Genomic DNA, 27,878 nt, shown 5'->3' with positions numbered 1-27,878 from the left:
ACAGCAGTAGTATTCACTATAGCTGACAGATGGAAACCACCCAAATGTCCATTGGTAGACAAATGGATAAACAAAATGTGGCATATACAGTAGTCCCTCCGCCATCTGCAGGGGGTTTGTTCCAAGAACCCCAGTGGATGCCTGAACCACAGACAGTACAGATGTATATATACCATGTCTTTTCCTACACATGCATACCTGTGATAAAGTTTAATTTATAAATTAGGCACAGTAAGAGAATATCTGAATTGTTAGCATCTCTACTCTCGCACTTTGGTGCCATTAGTAGGTACGATAAGAGATACTTGAACACAAGCACCACGATACCTCAACAGTCGATCTGATCCACCAGATGACTACTGAGTGACTAACAGCGGGATACAGTGGGTAAAGGGATGATTCACATCACCGAGCAGGACAAAGCTGGATGACAAAAGATTTCATCTCGTTACTCAGAATTGTATACAATTTAAAACTTAGGAATTGTTTATTTCTGGAAACTTCCATTTAATATTTTCAGACCACAGTTGACCACAAGTAACTGAAACCAAGGAAAGCAAAACTGCAGGTAAGGGGGGATTACTATACATAGAATGGAATTTTATTCAACCTTAAAAAGGAATGAAATTCTTTTTTTTAACTTTTATTTTATATTGGAGTATAGTTGATTAACAATACTGTGTTAGTTTCTGGTGTACAGCAAAGTGATTCAGTTATACATATACAGATATCTATTCTTTTCCCATATAGTTTATTAGAGAATACTAAGTAGAGTTCCCTGTGCTATACAGTAGTTCCTTGTTGATTATCTGTTTTATATATAGTAGTGAGTATATGTTAATCCCAACCTCCTAATTTATCTCTCCCCCCTCTTCTTTCCCCTTTGGTAACCGTAAGTTTGTTTTCTAAGTCTGTGAGTCTGTTTCTCTTTTGTAAATAAGTTCATTTGTACCATTTTTTAAAAATTCCACATATAAGTGATATCATATGATATTGTCTTTCTCTGTCGGACTTACTTCACTTAGTATGATAATCTCTAGGGCCATCCATGTTGCTGCAAATGGCATTATTTCATTCTTTTTTATGGCCGAGTAATATTCCATTATATATATGCACCACATATTCTTTATCCATTCATCTGTGGATGGACATTTAGGTTGTTTCCATGTCTTGGCTATATAAATAGTGCTGTAACTAACATTGGAAGGCATGCATCTTTTTGAATTATCATCTTCTCCAGATATATATGCCCAGGAGTGGTATTGCAGGATCATATGGTAGCTCTAATTTTAGTTTTTTAAGGAACCTCCATACTATTCTCCATAGTGGCTCTACCAACTTATTTATATTCCCACCAACAGTGTAGGAGGGTTCCTTTTTCTCCATATACTCTCCAGTGTTTATTGTTTGTAGACTTTTTGGTGATGGCCATTCTGACAGGTGTGAGGCGATATCTCATTGTAGTTCTGATTTGCATTTCTCTAATAATTAGCAATGTTAAGCATCCTTTCATGTATTTTTTGGCCACCTGTATGCCTTCTTTGGAGAAATGTCTATTTAGACCTTCTGCCCATTTTTTGATTTGGTTGTTTCTTTTTTTGATATTGAGCTGCATGAGCTGTTTGCATATTTTGGAGATTAATCCCTTGTCAATCGCATCATTTGCAAATATTTTCTCCCATTCCCTGGGTTGTCTTTTCATTTTGTTTATGGTTTCCTTTGCTGTACAAAGCTTTTAAGTTTCATTAGGTCCCATTTGTTTATTTTTGGTTTTACTTTCATTACTCTAGGAGGTAGATCCGAAAAGATATTGCTAAAAAAAAAAAAAGATATTGCTGTGTTTTATGTCAAAGAGTGTTCTGTCTATATTTTCCTCTAAGAGTTTTATAGTATCTGGTCTTACATTTAGGTCTTAAATCCATTTTGAGTTTATTTTTGTGTATGGTGTTAGAATGTTCTCCCCATGGACCAGGCACTGTGCTAAGTGACTGCAGCCCTTTATCTCATCTTAACATCATAACTGAGGAGGTAGGGTACTGCAATTCCCATGTTATAGAAGCAGAAGCTGAGACTTCAAAAGACTGAGTAACTTACTGAAGGCCACTTGGCTGGTAGCTGGAGGAGCCACGACTGAAATCCAGGTCTGTGTCATTCACAAGTCCTGGTTCCCCCAGTAACAACACAATAGGGTTGGTGAAATGGAAAGAACTCGAGAACTATTGAACCAGAATGCCTACATATGTTACAATTGACACTGTAATAAAAATAGAATTCCCTAATGTAATCACTGTATTATATCTTTGGGAGGGCATTTCAGAAGCAGCAAGGAAATTAAATAAAACCTGTGATTTCTAATACTTCCACAGTTAAAGTTATGAGAGCTTAATCACACGAAATACATTCATCCATAGGTTACAACACTTATTAGACAAAAATCTTTCCGGAAAACCTTTCAGCACGCTCCAGCGTAAAATAAAGAAAAGGAGAAAGTAGAAATAAGGTATTGAGGAAGTAAATAAAAAATTTACATTCTGTGAAAGAACAACTGCAGTATTATGTTTAGAACCGAAGTTTGACTCAGATATTGAAGCGAATATTCTCTGATTTACGGCCAATGCGACAAGCCAAACAAAATGAAACAGAATTTGGCTGTCTCAGCGAACACATTCCTAAAAATCCAGTGAGGACATTCAGTGTGCCACGATCTGAACGATTTAACAACCACATCTGTACGTTAATGGCATGCAAATAAAAACAGTATACCTTCATAATGCATCCCCAAATTGTATTTGTACAGCTAATCAGTTCTAGTATATCGTATCAGTGACAGCAACCACCTACAAATGACATTTTATTTTATTTTTTAATGAAAGTATTTTTTAATAAAAGTATTATTTATAACTCAGTCTATTTTTAAAGAAAAAAACACTTTAAAGGAATTCTAGGAAAGATACTCGTCCTGGAAAGTTTATTTTTCTAAATGAAGTAAAGGGGAAATCTTCTATCTACTTGCCCTCGTCAGACCCCCGTCTGCTAAAAATTTTGGCCAGGGCAACAAATGATCCCTCTCCTTGTCTGGCCTCGCTTACCATGTGCAAAACCACAATTGTTTTAAGGCCATGGCACAGGATCAAACCAACAGCTGCAATAAAGGAAAACATAATGAAATCAGTAACCACCAGCTCATTGTCAAACCCCAGAGACCATGAACCGCTTCCCATAACGCCTCTTAGGGCTCAACCCATAAGCAAGGGCTGTTCCACAGCCCAGAAAAGGACTTCCTGAAATTGCTCCCCCGGAACAACTGATAAGTATCAGACAAAGAGGGGACCAGCATGACAATCGGAGCAATGAGTTCCATGCCAGTCCGTGTTCTGCTCACCTCAAGACCCCTCTCCCTTGCTCTGTTCAATTGTTTCCAGAGCTTTTCTTCAAGCTTTCTTCCTTCCTGTGTTCATTTAAAGTCCAAACAGTGGTGGCCAAAAACAGTAGAAACAATTTCAAACTGTTCTTGTCCCAAGCTGAAGAGCAAATAAGAGGAAACTGGACAAGCGATCAGAGCAAGAGGGTAACACTCAGAGCCTGAGCAGAGCTGTGCTTCAAGTCCTGGATGCCTAGAACCACCGATAAGTGCATCGCCCCACCCTGCCATCTCTGGGTCATTGTGGTGCTTTAAAGAGAAAATGGAAAGACTATTTACTAAGATCCGATGTGGTGTGGAATATGAATGTCCTTCAAGCTGCCACACCTGAATGTTCCCTTGTAGGCGTCTGACCATCAAACTGCTAAATAAGGGGTTTCATCCACCTTCAGGAGGCCTCCAAAATTAACGCCCCAGGTGAAGCTCCTCTCAAACATCCTGGTAAAGATAAAAGAAGAGGCAGGAGCTTCTGATCCCACGGTCAGAGGTCTCTTCTAGCATGTTTTAACAGATGAGTTCAGACATTTTCTTAAACTGAAGTCCACTTCAAATAAGTGGAAATAAACCAAAAGACAATCTGTCAAACTTAGAAAGAACTACTAGTCTTCTTTCTCAGCTTGAACACCAATTTCTCCTAACAAGTAGAAATAAATGGATACTGGTTTTCATTCACTGTGTTGCCAGTGAACCTTTACAGGATGGTTGTTGGATAAAACAAAACAAAACCTACGCCTCAGGAGAATTGTTTTGTACTTAATTGTACCTATTTGCATGGTAAATTTAAATCCAAAAGAGCACAAATAATCTCTTGCATTTTATGGTCCTCAGGGTGGGAGATGTTACTTCACCATAAGCTGCAGGAGCCCTGCAGCCTGGCAAAGAGCTGTGTGAATATCAGACGCTCAGTAAGTGAATGAGTGGGAAGCAGAAGTGGTATTAAAATCCACACTGTCTGGGCGTCCAGACAGCTCAAGTCTACGTGGTCATACTGCCCCGGAGGGAGCATTCTCTCAGACAAGCCACTTCACTGTGCTTGGAAAGTTTTCTCATTTCTCAAAGGTCTATATGCAGTCCACACCCCATTGTAGCTGAGGAGAACGAGAGAGCCTGGGAAAATCTAGAGTCTCCTTTCCCTCCCCTCTCCAGAACTAGCTCAGGAAATAAAATGGCATCGCTGTATGGTCTGAACAAGCCTTTGATGTCCTGGACGCAGATCCTCATCTGTACAGGGAAAGGGATGAATCTGTTGATCACTAGGGCCCATTCTAGTTCTAAACTATGATTATTCTCTTTTCTCACTTTCCTAAAGTACACATTTCCTTTTCACCTGGCTTCTTGGGGTTCCATATTGATGATTTTTTTTTGGCTACTGCCAAGAGTTGACCTCCACTGGTGGTCGTGGCACTAAGTGGAAGGAATACAGGCATTTTTAGGGAATGCCACAGTGCCAGGAGCACTGAACTTCTATTTGAGTCCCATGCCATCCTGGATGAACAAGGCAACCCCTCTGGGCCTTCTGATACCTTCCCTAGTGGCTACCATGAGGCCCAGAAAGATAATATATGCAAACACTCGGTCAACCATAAAACTTTGTGCCAACAGAAGGTATTACTATGGACTAATATACAGCCATTAAAATAAAAGGAGACTTGTATGTACTAGGATGGAAAAGTCTCCACTATACATTATTCAGTGAGAAACACTAGGCACAAAATAATGTGTAGAGTATGATACCACTTATGTTACCAAAATATGCACATGTGTGTATAAGTGTGTATGCATATGTGTATGTATATTTATGTAATTTTTGGAAGAAACTGTTAATATAGTGTTTACCTATCAAGAAAGTAAGTATGGACTTTTGAATGGGAGCAGAGGAAGACCTTAACTTTTCATCATATACTATTTTATACTGTTTAACATTTAACCATGTGTATTTGTGAATTCATTGTTTTTTAATAATCAAAAAAGAAAAAATACTTTAAAAATTTCAAACCAACACTAGCCCAGCGTTAACAATCTTCGTTTCTTTTCTGGTTCTCCTGCCATTCCCATCCAGTGGTTACTTCTCTCTGCTCAGCAACCCATGGGCCAAGCAATAAACTTAACCACCAGAACTTCACTGAGCAAAAGAAAACACCACACTTCTTTTATAAAGAATGGGGAAAAGGTTAAGTGTGAGCTGCATTTTTTGGTCCTCAGATAGTCCAGCAGAGAATGAGTAGCAGATGCCCAAAACACAGGCAGATGCTCCTGTCTTGAAGCCATGTCGAGTATGTGACTCTCCTCCTGCCCCAGCTGGGCCTGGCATCCCTTGATTTCTGCTGACCCAAACCTTTATCTGTGAAGGGTCTTGGTCCCCTCCCCATATAGAGGGTGGAGTCATCATTCACTTTTATCCTATGCCAATAGGATATAAGTAGGCACAGGGCGGTGGCCCGGATTCTGCTCAGTGGATAGTAACAACCCCATTTTCCCCTGGCAAACAGGACTAACCTCAGTCAACTCTGTACCCACCGTTTCTTGTCTGTCATCTTAGTGGGACAAGGAGCCAACTATGGTCAGGTGGCAGTCCTCACTTCCAGTGTCCCTTTTAGAAGCATTCCTTCCCTTCGGGGATGCCAAAGAACACAGTGGTTAACACAACACAATGGGTTCTGCAGTCCAACTAGCTGGGTTCAATACTGGTTTTGTTTCTTATACACCTCAGTTTCCTCATCTGTAAATAAGAGTAATTTTAGTGCTGACTTCCTAGAATTTTGTGGAGGATTAAATGAGATGATGCACATGAAACCCTAACGTAAAGCCTGGAGCAGGGCAGGTACTTATTAAACATTAACCATCATTATTATGATTTTTTAAAGGTTTATTTCTTCATTGTGGTGCACAGGCTTCTCATTTCAGTGGCTTCTCTTGCTGCTGAGCACAGGCTATAGGCACGCAGGCTTCAGTAGTTGCGGCACCTGGGCCCTAGAGCACGCAAGCTTCAGTAGTCGCGGCGCATGGGCTCAGTAGTTGTGGTGCACGGGTTTAGGTGCTCCACGGCATGTGGGATCTTCCCGGACCAGAAATCAAACCCACGTCCCCTGCAATGGCAGGTGGATTCTTAACCACTGTGCCACCAGGGAAGTCTTAACCATCATTACTATTAGAAACTCAGTCTCCAGACCAGAAGAGCTCAGCTTTTAAGGGACAGCACCTAAATGACAAGACCTTCAAACCAATCTGGAATAACCTATCATTTCTTAATAGTTAAACAATCCTTTTTTACCCTTAAGTAATTCTCTTCACATTATATAACTTGCTAGGCTACATTTATGCAGTCAAGTGTAAATCATCCAAAACACTTCATCCGATCCAAAGATTCACTTCAGTCGCATAAGGCTAACTGTCAGAGCTGGAAACTATTCTTAGGCTTGAAAAAGAAAGCAAAAATGTAAGAAAAATAGCTATTTATTCGAACCTCTTAATAAAATACATTCAAACACCTTTTTAAACAACAGAGAATTGCAGTCTAACTGTCCAAGAATGTAGGAAAGTCATAACATGCCTCTGAAAAGGGCTAAACGCAACTAATAATTCACTTCTGGGCCTTAAACTGAACGTGGCTGCCTCTCCTGCCCAAGAAGATAAAGGACGAAAGTCATCTATAGTCAGTAAGCCCCAAACTATTAAGCCAATCTGTACTCCGATTCCTGATTCAAGCTACCTGAATTATCTTCACTGAGAACAGGGAAGAAGGACTACACTTTATTTAACAGAATATATAATATTTCAAGAAGTGTTAAATTTGGTATAATTACCTTTTTGAAATCTATTCTTTCTACTGATTAATAATTTGGTGCCATTCCAAATTCTTATTTTGAAGCAACAATTATAAAGGTTATTGTGATTTTTTTTTCTAATTTACTGCAAAATGCTTGTTCAGTTTGGAAGCAGAGTCCACAGTTTGGGACTGCTCTCACAGAGATTACATTCTTTGGTGTCGCTATCAGGACATAGCAAGATTTAAAATGGACTCTTTAGACTCAACCAACCATAAAATAAAGTCTATTCCAATAATTTACATATCCAACAAGTTTAATTTTAAAATTGTTTGCCTCTAATTCCATACTAAAAGCCTCGTTTTTCTGACCCTTCTTGATCTACTGCCATATTGGCAGGTACCAAGCAGATAGCCCCATGATAACTGCTCCTGTAAAGATTTTCTTCGAAGAATGCTACTGTAATGACACATAGGCCTTTTTAATAACAGTTCACCCCACTTAATTGGTAACTGAAACAAAGCCGATTTTGAAGGAAAAAGTTTCTACTAAAGTCGTGCAGAAATAAATCAACGTGACCTGTTATTTCTTGATAAATGATTCATTCTTTAATTTCTAGTCCCTTTATTTCAAATACACTATTAAGTAGTTAAATGATTTCATACCATGAATGATAATCACAGCAATCCCTAATGCAGTTATGGCTTTAAGCAAAAGGGGAGTCCCAAGCAGGATGGTACCATACGAGGTATGACTGTGGTCTCGTTCCTACTGAAAATACAAAGCTAAACTCCTTAGGAAAAAAGTGAAGCAATTGAAAGTAAGATACTAATTCACAGATACAATACGAAAAACAGAGAGGAATGGATCAAGAGGTGGGATGGTAGGCCAGAGCTCATCTCACATTCAACTCCCAGTTGCTCGGTGGTACAAAGGCATCATTAAAACAAATTGCAAGCATTAGCCTCAGTGTTCTTCCAACCATCCTGACAACATGCCAGAGTCATCCCCTTTCTCTCCCTCAAAATCCAATCTGCTATGAATAGTTGCCATTTGGAATGGTTCTACTTCCAAATCAGCTGCTGCCTCTCCTTCGGCAAAGCAGCCTTTCCACGTGGTGAGGCAGGGCCCCCGTCAGCTGCCAGGCTGCGCGTCCTGTGTTCCTCTATTTGTCCCTAGTTTTATCCAATTTTACCTCTCACCTTGTCTATTCCAATGGTTTCTTGACTCCGACATGTTTCAACACATACAGGCAAACTACTCAAGGGCAAAAGAACTAAAAGGACTAATCTACTAGGAGTAGTAGAGTGGTGGTAGTAGTAGTAGAAGTAGTAGTAGGAGTAGTAGTGGTGATAGTACTAGTAATATTTCAAAGAGCTACCTTCTTGAAGAGGTAAAAATGAAGGGATTTAAAAAAAATTGAATGGCCTTAAAAACTAAAATTAATTTGGATAAAGGAGCTCCAGCATTATGACGGTCAAGGGAGAAAATTTCACATCTCTAAAAAGAAAATCACTAAGACACGCTTTTCACATTTCTAAGAGTTAATGCAACAAAATACTCTGGTTCTGCCCCAAGGCAAGAAGAAACAGCTCATTTCATCTCAGGGGCACATTAGCACAGAGAAGATGTCCTCCACCGCTGAGCCTCACCTGGGGTAGCCGGGAGCCACCAACGCAGAGCCCGGAACCCCCTGGCACATCAGACAGTCTATTCGAGAAGACCAGAGCATCTGCTCCTTGTCACTGAGTAGTTAGTTTTCTATCCCAAGGCCTTCTTAAAGGTATAAATTTACTTTTTTTGTGATAAACAAACAAAAGAATAGAACCATTACAATGATTAGTCCATTACAGCCAAAGATAACTCTTCGCTTTCACTACAGTGATTAGTCCATTACAGCCAAAGATAACTCTTTGCTTTCAATTTTTCCAGCTGCTTCAAGATGACTTTCCTACCCTTTATCCAACCACTTTCAGAATGAAAAGTACAACATTTCTAAATGAAGAAGTGGGAGCAGAATGAACTGCTAAAGTACATGTCATCAGTCACGATGCCATTGGCACAAGGAGTTATGGCAAAGGGCAGACAGTCGAGCTGAGGATCAAGCACTGTCTCCAGAGTGATCAGCTCATGTATGTCATCCATGTGTGCAGTATGCCCTTCAACCGTGTAGAGCCCTCAGGACAAACATAAGATGCAAATGCATTTGAAAGCACCACTCCTTTCACGAAAGCTTACTGTCAGGATGTGTTTTCTCAATCAGTCCTCAAATTTTATCCCCTTTCCCCTTTTAATCCTTTTTCTTGAAAGGTCTGGGAAATGCTGGTGTAATGCAGAGTCTAGTATCTTAGCCAAAAGGTTAAGACACCAAGGGAAAAAAAGCCTCATTCTAATGCAAAGCTTTGTGAATTTCAGTGGCTGTCCCACCGTATTCAAATCAAAGGGGGGGCAACTCTTACTGACACTAGTCCTCTTGAATGACTAAATTTTAAGTCTTTGATTGACTGGGAACATCCTTTGGAAAGACAAAGACTTTTTCATGCTGTGGGACTTGAGAAATATGAAAAGGAAGTTGAGAGCTGCCAGTTCTGGACATCCGGATTGCAATTCCTCATTTCAACAGTGTTTCAGTTCTATTAGCGTGCGACTGCCATCAACAACTGTTAACACCCAAGGCCCTCCCAAAAGGCTGGCTCTTCCTCCCCGGGATGTATGATTAGGGTAAACAATCGCTATTTGGCTGCATGACTGGAATATTTCATCCTTGCTGGTCAGGCCAGCTACTCTAAAGACCTAGATTCCTTAGGTATCATTGACACAAGGCCTTTCACCTCTGCTATAGCTTCTCAACAACGCATAAGGAATACTACTTTACTGGCCTCAGCTACCTCATATCCAACTGATGCAATTTCACTTGGGCCCATGAATAATAAAATGAAAGCTGTTACTTCAGTGCATATGGGTCCTCTTGCAAACAGAGAGAATAAAAATGTTTTGAAACTCAGGTATGAAGACTTGCTAGATACACAACAATCTTTCTCTACTGAGGAAAAAGGAAAGTAAATACTAGTGTGAAATAAGTCAATTACAACATGGATCTTTAAAATAATTTTTTATTACACCAGTAAAGATACTTATTAGAAAAATTAAAATGCAGATTATCAAAAAGATTAAAATTTAGTCATAATCCTATAACTCAGAGATAGTCACTGTTAATATACTGTAGTACCTATTTCCAAAGTCTGTACATAGTTCTTTCCCTCTCTATATGAGTGTATGTGAATATGTGTATTTATGTATGTACCTATGTATATGTGCATATGTATGTTAATACATACAACACACACACACACACACGGAAGTGTTTACAAGAAACTTTTGACTCAAAGACTTTCTCCTGTCTTGTATTCAGAAAAAGCGTCTCTCTAGGAAGCATTTAATGAGTAATACATGGTCCACAGGGATCTTAACAGTACCTATATTTCTAGGAAAATGGATCCAAAATCAGGATTGTGACTCTGGTGCCCTTACTTGGTTCAGGAAGGAGATACAAAAGTAAGAAAAAGGAGCAGGATACCTCAGCCCTGGTAGGAGTTGAACCAGCACCTACCTTGCCCATCCTGGTTCCTGAGTGGATTTACAAAAATTCAGGAAGGAACACAACCAGAACAGGTGGTAAAGCGGAAAAAAAAAAAAAAAGCCCATTTCTGGGATCTAAATTCACGTATTGCTGTCATCTTACGCCTTTACACCAACTGCCTCAACAGTGCCAACCTTAGGATAAAGTATTATACAGAAAGAATGGAGGAGAGAGGGACGGAAATGCTCCAAATGCCCTTTACAAAATTGATTAAAGCTGACCGAATTATTTTGTTTGCTTCTCTGAGATCAGGTTTCCCGCCACAATTTTAAACATTAAAGGATGTATCTAAGTTTATCATCTATCAGTGGTTCACATTATACGGAAGTTTACGTCAAAGCTTAGAAGTGAAAGTCTCTAGCCTAAAATTCTAAAATTTTTTAGAACACCGTTTCATAAATATCTCATAAAATTAAAACAGGAAAAAAGTCAAGAAAGTTGCAAACAGAAAAATTATGGCGTCTAAGCTAAGCCTACTTAAATACATCTTAGCCTGGGACCAACTGTTTTCTTCCACATCAAATATCAAATACATTTACCTCCATAATAGCTACATTACATATTACTTCAGAGGAACATCTTCAGGTTTTTATTAACATCACTCCCATGTCAAACTTCAAAAGTAAACTGAAATAGCACATTATCCTGGAAATAAGTAAAGTGTTATCAACTTCTGAATACATGATAGACTTACTGCTAATAAAAGCGGTCCAGATATACACATGGAATATGTTTTTAAAATATGTTACAAATAATAAACCCATATATATATATATATATATATGGGTTTCATATATATTTATGAAACTGAATCGCTTTGCTGTACACCTGAATCTAACACAACACTGTAAATCAACATTTCAATAAAAATTTAAAAAATAAACTACAGGTAAACTTCAAAAAAAATAAAAATAAAAAACCCATACTCCCCTAAAATATATAATGTTCTACGGTATTAAACATGCAGAAGTGAGCCATGAAATCACAACAATAGATCACAGGGCACTTACAATGAAGTAGAACCCTCCACCTGGCCCTCTGAACAGAGTGTCCATTTAAACACCACGATGTCTTCAGGTTTACTCCAGTGCTCTGTGCCCACTCCCTCCTCTCAACTCATAACCTTATCTTCTGAGATATCCCTTTGTTCCTTTATACTGCTTTGTGGCATCTCCTGTAGTGCTGAGTTTAATGCTTCTATGGTTTAGTGTGTATTATTACAATCTTTCCACTTTTGTACAAGCTGAATTCTTAATTGGATCTCACAGTCTATGGATTTTATATTTTTGCATTTCTCCCAGGGTTAAAATAAAATGGTCATTCAAGAAATATCTGTTGCATAAAAAAATCTTGTTCTAAGTCTCTGAACTCGAAGAGTTAGCCCTCTTGGGTAGAGAGGCTGTGAGGAACTTGAGGAGGGAGGTCTGTAGGCTAAGAAGACATGAGCTAAGAAAAGTGCAATAAGGAAAAGCAAGAATTGGGTCTGGTGAAAGACAACACTTCGTAGAAGTCAGGTTGGGTGGTGAGAGGGGAGAGAATGGCATGTACCAGATAACACAGGCAGAGGGAGAACAACTCCCACAAGGGGTTGGTGAAGACACCCACCAAATTAACTTGATAAGAACAGAGGCCAGTATGAGGAACTGCACACGAGGAGGTCGGTCGAGAGGGCAGAGATGGGGCTGGTCTGCAGGCACTTGTGTAGCAGGAAGAGCGATCGACATGCTAGCAGTCAGAAAAACAAAATAAAGAAGAAAACCATCTCCAAGGTGACTACAATCTACCATCGTGTCACTGGTTAGTAGTAGTGGTAAGTGTACTTTTACATAATTTTCAAATGAAATCTCTCATTAGGAACTCTGAAGTGTCAAAGGAACAAAACAATTATGAATTTCAATTATCTTAAGAAGTATAACTTATCTTCTCTGGTGTATAAGGAAAATATTGTGTGCATCACTTAATGAAATATAGTAAAGTGTGTGTAGGATTCTTTTAAATCACTGTGCTTGGATTTGAATCACACAAAAAATGTATATTTATAAATGTAATCTAGCCACTCACCCCTGGGGGATGATTTAAGAATTTCTTTACTTATTCACTCCACACTTCCTAATACATGATTTTGAAACCGCCAAATGGATCAGATAAAGATGATGTTCCTCTGGATAAAATTTAAAATCCATGTACCCTTTCTCAAAGAAAACAGAATAGTACCTATGGCAGAGAGAAATTATAATTTAATAATTAAATTGTTTACTTCTTTGTTCCTTTATTTCTTAGCAACTGAAAAAATGAAATCTCTTTTTTATTTCAGCTGAAGGAAGACGAAAATGTGAGGAAAATAACAGAAATATTTCCCCCACTATATTCTCTGTTTCTCAAGTAAAGCAGTACTTTTCTTTAAAAATATTAAATCTGCTCTAAAACTCACACATGAGCAGAGAATTAACATAATTCCAAGAAAAAATTTTACAAAGTGGATGGCAGATCTATGAAACAGATTTTTCTTGAGTGTTGTTATTTTTCAGTCAAAAAGCCAGGCGAGCAGGTTACAGTATAACCTGTATGCACAGTTCTGAAATAGCAAAGTATAATACATAGTTCAGAAATGATCAGACTACATCTCGAAGTATACGCTTCTCTGAATGAGTATCAGAGAATCAGCCCGTTCTCTCTGAAAGGATCTAAAAGGAAATAGCATTTTAACGGTATCAACAGCAGCTTTCTATGAAGGAAAGGGAAATTTAGGCAGGATTAGGCCACGGGACGCCATTGGTAGGTTTTGTAAGAACAGTGTTAGCACATAATTTTGAGGGCTAGTTAATGCCCTTTGAAAATGTGCCTATTAAAGGCTATCTATAATTTTTGTGTGAAATTAATGCCGCTCATAAACAAGGCTTTCTAATGGAATTGTTGATAAGCTTAACCACTATATATGGGCACAAAGTCTACTACTTTAATGGAAATAGTCAATGCCAGGACCAGGACAGAACCATTTAGTAGGGAAATTGGAAATTTAACTTCAATCAGATGGACAAAAAAAGGAAAAAGAATGCTTGAAGTGGTAGCATAAAAACACCAGCGATTAAAAACATTTGGAACCTTTGCTTACCCTTCAAAGGCATTTGTTGCCATGGTTTTTAAAGACCTCTAAAAGCTTCAGCTGTGTCCACAAGCACCGCCAAGAAATAGGGGCTCTAGACTGAGTTTATTTGTCAGATGCATTTTGTCTTAATTATCTCCAAGATAAAGATTATTTGGCTGAAGGATAAAAAAAGAACAGCCACTGTCATTTCACAGGTAGAAAGACTATGATTTTGCTTTTCTGAGCCAGTCTTCAAATGCATGCATTCATGTGTGCACACACCTCTAATTTTCATACTGGAGCATTAAAGAGTAACTAGCACTTAAAATTGGTAATAGGGATGGCACTCTTACATGGAAGGAGGTTTTCAAGTCTTAAATTTTAGGGTTGTGCCTTTCTTTTTTTCTCCGTTGACAGACAGGAGCCAAACATCTGGCAGGTTTACCAATAGCTGGAGGTAAGACTTTTCTTTTAAAAAGTTTCATTATAAATTCTTTCATTTGAAAATTACATGATAGCTCATATGTATACACCCTAAAACTCTCCTGCCCTTTGGCCCCAATTGTCTTATTTCTCTGTTGCACAATTTGCATCTTTCTGGGTTAGAAAAGCTGTCTGTGGACTCCCATAGTATTAATAATTGGGGGTGGGGGGGAAGCTTGCTTTTTTATTTGAACATCATAAAAATGCTTCGATTTGTTCCTGCCATTTACTATTTGTACAGCTAATGTGTTGGTACCAGCATGTTCTCAAATTGTAAGATCCTGGAGAGCAGCATTTGGCCCTATTGGGCTAATTTGTGACTTTCCTGGTTAGAAGGGCCTTGAACATACACGTTTAATAATGAGTGCTTCTTACAAGGTTTTGGTAAGATCCAGGAAACTCATATTATCATGAGAATCAAGAGGATGTTTCTGGAGTTACTTCTTCATTATTAACAACGGACCACCTTCAGGACGTAGTTAAACCATTCATTTCATCAAGTTTCTTTAAAATTAATTGAGGAAATCGATTCCAATTCCCACTCCTGGACTGTCTGCAGGGTGCTGCTTCTGTTTCTGTAGCTGCTGGATAATTCTATCTGAATGTCCAGCTATCACGTCAAACTCAGTACGTCTGGAATTTAATTTTCTCTACCCCTATCTGTTTGGCCTTCCTGTTGATTTTCCCAGTTCAGGTGATGACACCAGCATCTTCCCTCTGTTTTTGAACCTCTTTAACTTTCTTCTTTTCCAGATACTTCACATTGAATCATCTTAAAACAATGCAGATTCTTTCATTATAATATCCTTCATTCTATTCCTTTTTCCCATTTCACAAATACCAAAGTTCAGATTTTTAGTAAGTCGAAGGTATGTGACTATCAGACAAATGCATCCTCGTGCTTTTAGTTGCTCCCTTCTCTGGTCTCTCCGAAATGCCTCTGGCAGATTCATCTTAATTAAAGACTGTTTTGTCATATCTCTCCCGTGACTGAAAAAATGTAATGGCTTTTATGTTGCTTAAAGCAAACTGATCCTAACCATCTTTTCATTCCTGTATTTATTCATTGAGTGACTCCTGTAATATGAAGCCTCGATTTGGGCCTTGCCTTTGGGAGACTCACAGTCAGTAAGAGAAAGACACACATACACTAATACGAGCAGACCTCAGAGATTTTGAGGGTTGGGTTCCAGATCACTGCAATAAAGTGAATATCACAATAAAAGGAGTCACATGAATTTTTTGGTTTCCCAATGCATATAAAAGTTATGTTTACACTATACTGTCATCTACTGTTCGCAATAGCGTTATGTCTTAAAAATGTACCTGTCTTAATTAAAAAATACTTTATTGCTAAAAATGCTAACCATCATCTGAGCCTTCAGCGAGTAATCCTTTTGCTGGTGGAGGGTCTTGCCTCAATGTTGATGGCTGATAACTGATCAGGGTGGTGGTTGCTCAAAGTGACAATTTTTTAACATAAGACAACAATGAAGTTTGCTACATCGATTGACTTTTCCTTTGACTTGAACAATCAGAGGCTACTGTAGGGTTATTAATTGGCCTAAGTTTAATATTGTTGTGTCTCAGGGAATAGGGAGGTCCAAGGAGAAGGACAGAGACTAGGGAACAGCTCATCAGTGGAGCAGTCAGAACACAACATTTATCAATTAAATTCACCATCATGTATGGGTGCAGCTCATGATGCCCCAAAACAATCACAATAGTAACATAAAAGATCACTGATCACAGATCACCATAACAAACACAGTAATAATGAAAAAGTTTGAAATATTGCGAGAATTACCCAGATGGGATACTGAGACATGAAGTGAGCAAATGCTGTTGGAAAAATGGTGCCAACAGACGTTCGATGTAGGGTTGCCGCAAAACTTCCAATTTGTAAAAAACGCAGTATTTGCAAAAAGCAATAAATCAAAGAGCAGTAAAACAAGGTATGCCTGTACCTGCAATCCTAGGCAATGGGAACAAAGTACAGTCATCCCTCAGTATCCTCAGGGGATTGGTTACAGGATCCCCCTCAGATACCAAAATATGTGGCAGTTCAAGTGCCTTATATAAAATAACCATAGCATTTGCATATAACCTACACACATCCTCCAGTATACTTTAAATCATCTCCAGATTATTCACAATACCTAATATAATGTAAATGCAAATAGTTGTAAATACAGTGTAAATGCTATGTAAATAGTTGGCTGGCACAAGGAAAATTCAAGTTTTGCTTTTTGGAACTTTCTGGAATTTTTGTTAATATTTTTAATCGGGGGTTAGTTGAACCCACATATACAAAGTGCTGACTGTAATACGGAGTGCCAAGAAGAAAGAGAACTTCTGCATTAACATCAGAGGTTTGATGACAATCACTTTGACTAGGACAAGAAGAAATTTTACAGGTAAATCCAGAAAGAAATTCCTAGCAAAGAAATGGGATAGTCATGTTTGAATAACAGTATGTAGTCCAGTCTAGAGGGTCTACCTCAGAAGTAGAAACGATGACTTTAAGACAACCAGAAAGATAGGCTAGGACATGACTAGGGAAATCCTTGAATGCTTGGTTGTCTAAGGATTATTCCATGGGCCCCAGAAGTCATTAAAGAATTCTGTGCAAAGTATTGTTATGATTAGTGATTTGCTAATGTTAATAGACTGTCAGTGTGCAGACAGGTTTGGAAGAAGGAAAACAAATGAAGGAAGTGACTTAAATGAAGAAGGAAAAAGGAAAAATTAAATTACTGCAATGATCCTGGTGAAAGTTAATGGGGCAAACTCGAAGTAGTGGGAATTGGATGGCTAGACATTAAAGAGATAGACCCAACAGGATTACACAACAGTTCTGATGGGAACCATCCCAGGGAAGGACTGCAAAGTGAAAAGATGAGGATAACTACCTCCAAGCTTTTAAGTGTAGATGCCTGAGGGAATGGTGAGGGAACTGATATAAAAGTAATTAGGAGGAGTGGCTAGTGTCAGGGATATGTGGGCGTCACTAAGAAGCAGGGTTGGTACAGCTAAACTTGGAAGATATTTACATAGCTGTTATACTGTAGGTCTTAAATACTGTTCCCTAGGGCTACCATAACGAAGTACCATAAATGAGTAACTTAAAACAACAGAAAGTATTGCCTCACAGTTCTGGAGGCTAAAAGTCTGAAATCAAGGTGTCAGCAAGGCCATGCTCCCTCTGAAGGCTGTAGGGAAGAATTACTTGCCTTCTGGTGTTTGCCAGCAATCCTTGCTGGTCCTTGGCTTGTACATGCATCACTTCAATATCTCTTTCCATCATCTCACGGCATTATCCTCCCTGTCTCTCTGTCCAAATTTCCTCTTCCAATAAGAACATTAGTCACCATACTCTAGTATGACCTCATCTTAACTAATTATATCTGCAACAACCCTATTTCCAAATAAGGTGACATTCTGAGGTACTGGGGGATTAGGACTTCATCATATCTTTTTGGGGGGGACACAATTCAACCCATAACAGATATTTACGACATTGCTTAGGAAACTGGGTGGAGAAAAGGATGAGCAAGTGAAAGGAACAGAGGTTGCAAACTCTGTGGAATGCCTGCTTGTAGAGAGACGAAGAGGGAAAATAAAGAGGCAGAGAGAAGACAGCAAGCCCTCTGTTCTTTAACAGTTGATTTACCCAATTTCCACTGTGCATTTCTTGGTTTATGCTGTTTCACATTTCTGGAATTCTTCTCCAAACTTCTTAACGCCTATGAAAATCCTCCAATTCTTTCCAGGCCTACATCAAATATACCACTTGCATTAACACTTCTCTTGCTAACCTGACCTGATGAAATAACTCTGTTCTCTGAAGCCCTCCAGCAGGTTTTATCTACTATTCTTTTGACTTCTTGCCATGTTCTATCATTTAACAGACATGTGCCCACGTGACTGTAGACATGGGAGTTATAGCAACAAACAGGGCAAACCAGACCAGAAACCGGCTCTCACTGAGCTTCCACCCAAGTTTGGGCAGGAATATTTGAAGGTGGCGCCTGTTGCAGACAGATAATAATCAACCAAATGAATAAATTTGTAAGTTCATTAAGGGTTTAAGGGCCTTAAAGGAAAGTAAGGAAGGTATTTTTAAAAAAAAAAAAACTAGAGGCAAAGGTTTGTAGGGTTATTTTTGGTGGGGTAATCAGGGGAGGTAAAAAGGGAACCTATATACTAAGGTCCTGAGAAAGGAATGTGTGTCGTGTGTTGGGAGAAGAGAAAGATGGCCATCGTGGCTGGATTACAGTGATGGGGAGAGAAGGAAGCAGGAATACGACCATGCAGAGTATTTTAAGGCATAGAAAGGAATCTGGACTTTAAGTGCAGTGAGAGTTTAAGTTTAAGACCGTATGACCTGATTAATGTATCTAAAAGAGCTCTCCTGCTGTCACTTGGAGACTAGACTGCAGAGGAGCAAGTAGGGAAATGTGGAGACAAAAGACTTAGTATTTTGGGGTGCATGTACTGCCAGGATCAACTCTGAGATGTATCTCTGAAATGACTCCAGAGATAAGACAGTTTTGTAATGAGAGAGCGGCAGCCTCCACTTCTACCCCATCCTCTGGCCTTTTCTAGACAGGGGCGCATAGGTCAAGACAGAAGGCAACTGGAAATGGGAAACTTAGCATAAAAACGAACCCATCTTGGGCAAACAAGAGTGAATTCCTAAGCACAAAAGAACTAAGTTCTCTTTTCACAGACCAGCTGAACGGGCCTGAGGTTCTTTAGAAAGTCAGTCTCTGCTTACCCCTGGCAGCTGCTGAAGGAGCTATCCAGGGTGCTGGACTCTCACCCTGAAGCTTTCTAGGGCCTGGTGGGTAAGGACATCAGTTATCCTTGTCGGACCTAAGACCCCCACTGTGCTGAACCATAACCAGACTCCACCCTAATACCATGTCCTTCTGGCCTTAGCTAACCTTTAAGTCAACATGGGCCTGGACCATATCTGTTAAGCATAGTGTTAAGCATCTTCCACAGATGCCTTAGAAAGAAAATATAAAGTGGCGGTGCAGCTAGGGGTGTACAGATAGGTTTGACCCTCCACTGTGCCTCATGACCATTTATAATATAAGACCATAATATGATCTTTATAATATTTATTTGTAATATTATGACCAAGCTGCGAGCTCCATGGAGTCCTCTTCCTTGGAATAATGTTCAAAGGTAGTACTTGGCTGCTGAACCTATAACCACCAGATCTCCTTATGTAACTCATCCAAGAGTCTCTGCCTACAACACATCTTAAGGAACACTGCTCCTCTACCTACAGTGATTAATAAATTCACAGAATATCCAATTTCACCCATCTCCTTTAAATCGTGTCCTTGACTTCACTTTAAAAAAAAAACGTATGTTCAACTGGAGGCCATTATTCAATTTCTTGAGTAATCAAGTTCATACACTAGGCAGGGGATGAAAATGTGTATGCTTTCAAGTCAAACACTTTACCTCTTCAACTAAACACTTAGAGCACTAGAGTAATCGGATGGATACTCATTTCTAGCTCTCTTCTTAAGCAACAAGAAAAACAGGAAGAGCTACAGCATCTTCAGAACTTTCTACCTGCAGCATGTCAGACCCTTCACTGTCCTTAAATAGGTTTGAGGGGCAGCGTGATTTATAAAGAGTCACAGAAGTTCAGTAAAACTTTTTAGTTCCAAGCTATCAAGACTATGATGAGAAAGACTCTATTGCTCTGCTGTTTTCCTTTTATATACGCAAACAAATCAAATAGATGGAAACGCCATTAAAGTCAAAAGGAAATAAATTACTTTGTTTTTACACAAAGAAGAAATATATGGCCCAGGAATGTCTTAGATGGAGTATTAATTTTGTTAATTTTTATTCACAGAACTCCCCAAACTCTGCCTTACCTCCTGGGCTTTACCCGCATACTCAGTCCCATTTTCATATGACTGAACACTCAACCTGCGCTTTTTCATTTTGTTCACTTGCAAAATTCTCCAGACAATTTTAAATCAGGAAACTTTCTCTGAGAGCCTGACTCAAGCCCCACCAGGAATAAGTGAAGTCTGGACTCCTATAAAATCTGCACTCACCCTCATCTTGGTACTTATCACACTGTAATTTAATTGCTGGTTTATTTGTCCACCTCTCCTACTACCTTTAAGCTCTATGGGGGTAAGGACTATGTCTTTACTGTAATCGTATCTCCAGGACCTCACACCGTGCTTTGCTTAGTAGAGGCATTCAATGAACAAATTAATAAATTAGTGAACTTTATAATTTTTAAGGTTCCTCTCTATCTTTAAAAGTTAATAACTCTGCCTTGTTTCCAGGCTTCCTGCAGAACTTTGGACTCAACAGTCATCTCATTTAAGAAACCTTCTGTAAATGTCTTCATACCATGATAAGTAAGAAGTTTCTGAAGCCACGTAGAAATTGCATTTGTAAGCAGTTTATAGGTACAACTTTAGAGAGTATAATGAAATCCCACTATTTAGTCTGTACGTACAAGTTAGATATCGGATACATACTTTAACTATCAAAGAGTAAGCAAACATTTTTTTGAATATTTGAACTTGAGATAAAGCCATACCAACAAAATATTTCTTTTTATACACTTACATTGACTTCATTTAATTTTTATAAGTATTTTTTTCCTGTGTTTTCTGTTCCGATGCCTTAATGCCTAGAGACAATACTAAGTTCAATGTGGTGTTACATAGCACACTCCTAAATGCTGAACACACATGAAGAAAATAATTTGTGAAAATATTGTCATTGTTCCTTGGAGGAAGATAGTTTCTACCTTCAATCTCAGTCTTTTTACATTTATAACTGACAATATCTTCTTTTCTTATATTCATCTATTGTCTTCCCTATCTGTATCATAGCACAGCACTTTATACTAACTTACTCTCTAATCCTATCATGAGAACGTGTACCTTTGCCTCCCCAAATAAATTTCCCAAACAAATTCTAAATTTTGTGGGATTATGGATTACTTCTTACACATATTTTTATTTCCCTCAGACTATCTAGCACAGGTACAGAGCAAGTTCTCAATAAACATGAAAGACAAAACGTTAGATTTGGAAACCATCGATTCTCTTGTCGTACATTAAATCAGGAGTCAGCAAATTATGGCCCACAGGCCAGTCCTGGTCACTTACCTGTTTGTGTATATAAAGTTTTATTGGCACACACCCATTTATTTACACAGTACCTATGGCTCCTTGCAGGCCACAATGCCAGAGTGAGTAGCTGTCACAGAGACTGCATGGCCTGCAAAGCCTAGCTAGTTACTCTCTGGTCCTTTGCAGAAAAACTGCTGACCCCTGCTCTAAATCATTTGTACAGATGAGGGAACTCAGTCTCAGATAAATGACTTGTCCAAGTTTGTAGCTGAACCTACCCACTAAATCTACCTCTGTCAGATGATTTTTCCATACCAAATTAAATGCTTGATAAAAATAATGGTATCTTAGATTATATAAAACTAACTGAAAAGAAGAATCACAAATGAAGATGGCTGTCAGAAGACCTTTAAGGGCTTATACTAACTTAAACCAAAATACAAATAGCACTTTTCTAAATTAAGATAGTATTAATATCTGCTAGTAAAATTAAATAATCTGTGTTGGTATGTATCTATATACAAAAATCCACTATCATATAATATTATAAATTTTATTAAAATTCTAATAAAAAAGTCCCAGTCTTACAATAGATTTCTAAAAGATGGTGAAAGTAATACTTGTCAAAAAAAAGTGCTTTTAAAATGGACCAAGTTGACCTCACATGCTACTCTATTAAGATATGAATAGCCTTTAAAAAAATCCATCCACTGGCAATGAAAGGAAAACTGAATAGTGTGTATCATCCCCCAGCTTTCACCCCACATCAGGGCAGTGAAGAGCTACAGCAAAAAGTCCATGAGAATAGTGATTCATTCTCTAGTCAAAAGTGTCTGCAATCAGTACCTATTAATTTAGTAGACTCTGGTTTTCAACAAGTTACTTCAGTCTCAATTTCCATAGAGGGAATCACACAAAAACTCCATCAGAAATATTCTTAGTATTTATATACTAAACTTTGTTTAAGCTGAAAAGATAAAGGAATAAGAACAGAGAAAAATGGTCCAGTATTAAAACAAAAGGTTAATCCAGCTAGTTTGAACTGCTGTCAGGTCTCTGTTTTTGTCAAAGGATCTTTAGCATAGATATTTTAGGTAGTAAAAACGATTGTTTCTCCCAGTATATCCTATATAGACAATACAGCAACAATATAGACACTCCTGGAGTGGAAATGAAATGTAGCTGGCAGTCTATCAGAGAAACTGCACTCGGAAAACTGTATAAAAGAAAAGGATTGAAGCAGACATTGCAAATGACATAAATGAAGTCTTACAGGTGTATCCTTAATAACTGCTTGATACAGATAATACATCCCTTATTACAAGTCACCAGCCATTGAATCTTCTCAGTTTAGCAAAAGGTCATGTCATCCACTGAGACAACAAAGAGATGGAAGAAGAGCAAGAGAAGAACGAGTTAAATTAGAATTGGTCTGGAGCAAAGATCAGAATGCTTATCTGTGCAAAGCTAAGCTGGAGAAATAATTATATATGGATAATTCATATCACACTACATCACAACAGCCTAGTTGCCTACAACACATAAATATCCACCTGCCATCCCCCAATCATGGCATGGACAACATCTCAGAGACACAGCTACTGAAATCCTCTTCCTCTAGAGTTGCTCAAGACTGTTGGGATCTTGCCAAATGGAGGAAGCATAATGACTCAGCCACGACTACCCTGACATTTGCCAATTCCTTCTCCTGGGATCTTGTCTCTTCTCCATGTTTCTACCATAGATACTCGTGGACCTACTAGGTATTAGTGTTTTGTACAAATGGCTGATCACATGCCTTCCTCTGTTGCTTCCCCTCTTAGGATTAAAAAATGGGATAAGTTGTTTGCAACACACTATTACCTTGAATACTTCTCTTGAAGAAGGCCTTACAGCCCTCGCAAGACCAAACTCCATAATGGTAGCCTGAGGCATAGTCATTGCACACTGCACAGTAGCGAGTCTCCTTGGCAGATTCCATGGCCATGCTTCCCTTGTCACTGGTGCTGGCCAATCTCTCTCTGCCACCCTGGCGCCGATTATCTGAATTTGGCCTGGGGAAAAAAATAGGAGAAAAAAAACAAAAAAACAAAACAAAAAAAACACAGTGAATCCATTAACATTAGAAAAGCAAAACATGCACTCTCCTCTAAAGAATAAGAGGCTTGGAAGACGTAGCAGATCCACTTTATTCTGACATTTCGAAATAATGAATCATAATGTAAGCTAATCTTCATTACCTCTTGCCGTCTGTTGCAGCAAAAGGGGTTTGCCTATTATATTAACCTTGAGGGGAAATTGTTTATTGCAAACTTTCTTAAAAAATGGACTTCCTACACCAGAATATATTATCCAGAAAATGACAAAATGAAATTAGCTGGTTTCTAATAGACTTAATCATTTTTTTAGGGATTCTCAATTAACCCAGAACCATTAGAGACCAATGCTCATTCCAATTCTAGACCACACTAAGGGCCTTTAGAAAATGGAGACAAAGCATAAAACAGCTGGAACATTTGAAAGTCAGATGAACTGATGAACAACATAGAACATGTATAGAAAGATAATTCAAATTTTTACATCATTGTTACAAGGTAACCCTGGGTATCAGTTGTTATGACTTGACTGTAATTTGAGGATAGTAGTCAATATTCAATATTCCTCTTCAAGAACATGTAGAATGAGAAGAACAGAGGAACACAAATGATTACACCAACGCTGAAAATTTTCAGGGAGGAAGCGTATCTCAGAAAAGAAACTGAGAAGGCACAGTCAGAAAGTTCTGGGAGAACCAAGGAAACGGGGAAGCAAAAAAGTTTAAAGAAGTAGAAAGCTTTAAGAAGGAGAGTGTGACCAATCGTGTCAAAGGAGCAGAAAAGTCCAATAAAACCAGGACTGATAAAATGAAGCTGGATTTGACAAGGAGGACACTTAGCAAGGAGTTTCAGTAGAGGGTACAAGCCAATCCAGTGGGTGGAGAGTGCATGGAACATAAGGAAATGACAATGAGTGAAGGCCATTCCTCTGAGAACTTGGACGTGAATGGGAAGAGAAAGAGATAGGGTTGTCACTAAAGAATATAAAGACAAAAAGGCGTGTTTTGAATGGAAGGGACCTGAGAAGGCCTCATGGAGACTGAAGGGAATGGGCCAGTAGGGAGGGAATGGTGGAAGGTACAGAGAAGGGAAAACAGAACAAAGTCAAGAAGGAAAGTAAAGCAGTTGGGATTAAATACACAGGTAGAAGGGACAGCTTCACTGAAGACACCTTGAAGAAGACAGGGAGCAAAGAGGTAAGGAAAGGAGTAGATGAGACTACGTTTGCATGTCTTATCTAACCACGTATAGGAGCAGAAATGACATTGACCCAGGATTTGCTAGGCATGTGCAACAGAATAAAGGTGGTATGAGAGAATTGGGGAGTATATAGCCAGAGCCCAGCACAGTGCCTGGAATGTAGTTGGCACTCAATAATACCTTGAAATGAATGGAGTGTTCCAGGGTATATAAGGGGGGAAAAAAAGAAGTAGAAAAATATTGGAAGGAAAGATGGAATGAAGCCTATGACATTTAAAAACAAAACCAAAATAAGATGAGAAAAAGTGAATTGAAGATCGAGCTGCCAGGGTCTCTCGGTTAAGGAAGCTCATGCTTCTTGCTTTCCGCTCCCCGCCCAAATAACCAGACCACCCTGACTGTCACCACTCCTCCCCTTCACAAGCCTGCCTCTCCTTTTAGCTCAAATTGTACAACCCTTCCCTGCCCTTCTCACTCATTAACGTCGCCCACAATTTTGCGGCAGTGGCTCTCAAACTACATTTGCCGTAATATTCACAAAATAAGGAGCTCCTTGGGTTGAGTGCATCTGACTTTGCCAGTTTGTTCCATTCTAAATGACTTAGCTCTTAGGTTGGCAGCCATAAACAGGAGATCTTTATTTTTTTAATATCCTTAGAGAGAGCTGCCTCACAGTATTCAATTCTAGTTCATATTCTGTTACCCATCTCTTTCCATTTCGTCACCATGCCGTCAACGCTCCCCCAATAACCTCAAATCTTTCTACTGTTTGTTTACTAATGTCTCATGCACGATTCAAGTCAGCAGGTAGCAGCTGTGAAGATTTCACTACAGAAGCTTAGCACCTGGGGAGGGAAGGGGTGGTGAGCAAGCATGACACTGACAGATTCGATGTCTTATAAACATTAGTATTGACCCTCGGGAAGCAGCTCAGCACCTAACACATAGCAAGCGTGCAATACATGTTTGTTGAATGAATGAATGAATGAATGAGTGAATAGTATGTGCATGGGCAAAAGTTCCAAGGTGTCAAGTATCCTCCACCCATCCCTGCATAATAAAATACCGTATTTTTTTTAAATTGTGGCAAGGTAAACATAATATAAAATCTGTTACCTTAACTGTTTTTAAGTGTACAGTTCAGTGATAAGTATATTCACACTGTTGTACAACCAATCTCCAGAAATTTTCCATCTCACAAAGCTGAAACTCTTTACCCATTAAACAACAACTCCTCATTTCTTCTTCCCTCCAGCCCCTGGCAAACACCATTCTACTTTCTGTCTCCATGCATTGGTACTCTGGATACTTCATATAAGTAGAATCATATAGTTTCTGTCTTTTTGTGACTGGTTTATTTCACTTAGCATCATCCGTGCATGAATTCCTCTCTTATCAGCCACTCTTAATCCCCACACGCTGGAAATAACGTATCCCTGTTCTGAACTCGATAGCAGGTTTTCCTTTACTTCTCTTCTGCTACTTACTACATTATCCCTCCTTCAATTGTACATTCTCGTCTTCACTGCTGTCCAGTAAGTTCCTTGTGTCTTATCTTTGGAACGCTGAGCGTTTAGAGCACAGAGCCTCTTCCAGAATAGGAACTCAATAAATATTGATATCAAATGAATTAATCAATGACTGAGTCAATAATGTAACAATTTTCAAAACAATATAAATAGGATATGCAAATACTGATTTTAAGAATATGGGTAAAAGATGTAAGAGCAAAAGCCCATTTTCTCCAGATCTAGCAGCGTTGCATGCCGTCGGCAAAATGCCTTTCATCCACACTTTACCTTTGAGATGGTCCTGGAATACTGAAAGTCTACTGTAGACATAGGGCATAAAATCAGAAAGCCTCCGAGAAGAAGAGAGGGGAAATTACACAGGCCATGTTTCCTCTCCATAAAGCAACTTTTTTATCCAGATGGGAAGTTCACATATATAACACGGTCAGTAATCATTTTGGCACAGCCCTGCTCGATGAAGACTCCCAGACCAGGGCTGCATAAAAACGAATATAATACAGATCAAGCGAAAAGGCAAGTGAGATCATCTCATGGGTTGCAAAGCCCTGCGGCACCTTGAAATGCGACGCTCAAGGCTGTCTTGAGAGTCAAGCCAAGCTCACTTGGCACAGCTGCATCCAGATAGAGATCCGTGTCCTCAGGATGCAGACTCACTTGGCCCCGTTATCTGCAGTAGAAAGGATCAGAGAGGGAGGTGCCCAAGTCTGGACTCAGACCAACACACAAGGGTGGCTCAGGCACCAACCCAAGGTTAGACCAGTCCCCAGGAATAAGCCTACTTACAGGTCTGGACTCACCTCTTCCAGCTGTCCTCTGCCTGGCCTTGCCCGACTGCAGCTGTCATAGACCCGGAACCTTTAGCCTCACACCTCTCTAGTAGGAAGTGCTTACATTACATTTAGGGCAATCTTTCTTCCTCTCCCTCTGCCTCAGAGGCCCTTTGGCTTCTCCTTATTTCCACAGGACCAACATTAACTACTCTCATCAACTACTTTTCATGTTCTAAACGTCTTCAGGTTCTGCCTTCCTAATATGAGGCTTTGGATAAAACCCTTTTTATCCATTTGGATAAAAATGCCCTCCCCCTTTATCCTATGTGAAGATTTAACTAACCCTTTTGCCAAATTGCTAGAACATCTCCCTTTTTGTAAAACTTGTCTCCTATTCTCACTAAATTGTCACCATATTTAGTGAGTTTCTCATCCTGGACACTTCCTCGTAAGACATAGATAAGAAGTTGACTAGTCTATTAGGCTACGTATTAAGAGATTAGATGTTTTTAGCACTACAGATACTTTAAAAGATTCTCTGAAAAGAAGTAGGGCAGAAGCTTGAATGAGACATGGAGGGATGTTCTGCCTCAGTGACTTAACACATTGCAACTTTGAGGCACACAAGTGACTAAGGAATGGAGTAAAGTAATGGCAGGAAAAAGAATGGCAGAAGCTGGAGAGCACCAAATAACAAAAGACACCACCACTGCACCTATGGAAACTAGAAACTCAACTGATTAGATTTAGTTCC

General features: G+C 39.1%; 1 protein-coding gene across 1 annotated transcript in view; it reads right to left on the bottom strand.

The window, feature by feature from the left end:
• Window positions 1-27,878, bottom strand: part of ESR1 (estrogen receptor 1) — a 249,106-nt gene that overhangs the window by 191,519 nt on the left and 29,709 nt on the right. The window contains exon 3 of the mRNA XM_082668953.1: window positions 23,390-23,580. Within this exon, the coding sequence (XP_082525079.1) occupies window positions 23,390-23,580 (191 nt within the window). The remainder of the gene's footprint in view (window positions 1-23,389; window positions 23,581-27,878) is intronic.

The sequence above is a fragment of the Grampus griseus genome, assembly GCF_964374135.1.
Source record: "Grampus griseus genome assembly, chromosome: 13".
Lineage (NCBI taxonomy): Eukaryota > Metazoa > Chordata > Mammalia > Artiodactyla > Delphinidae > Grampus > Grampus griseus.
The sequence above is the reverse complement of the archived record's forward strand: the minus strand, read 5'-3'. Positions and strand labels throughout refer to the sequence as shown.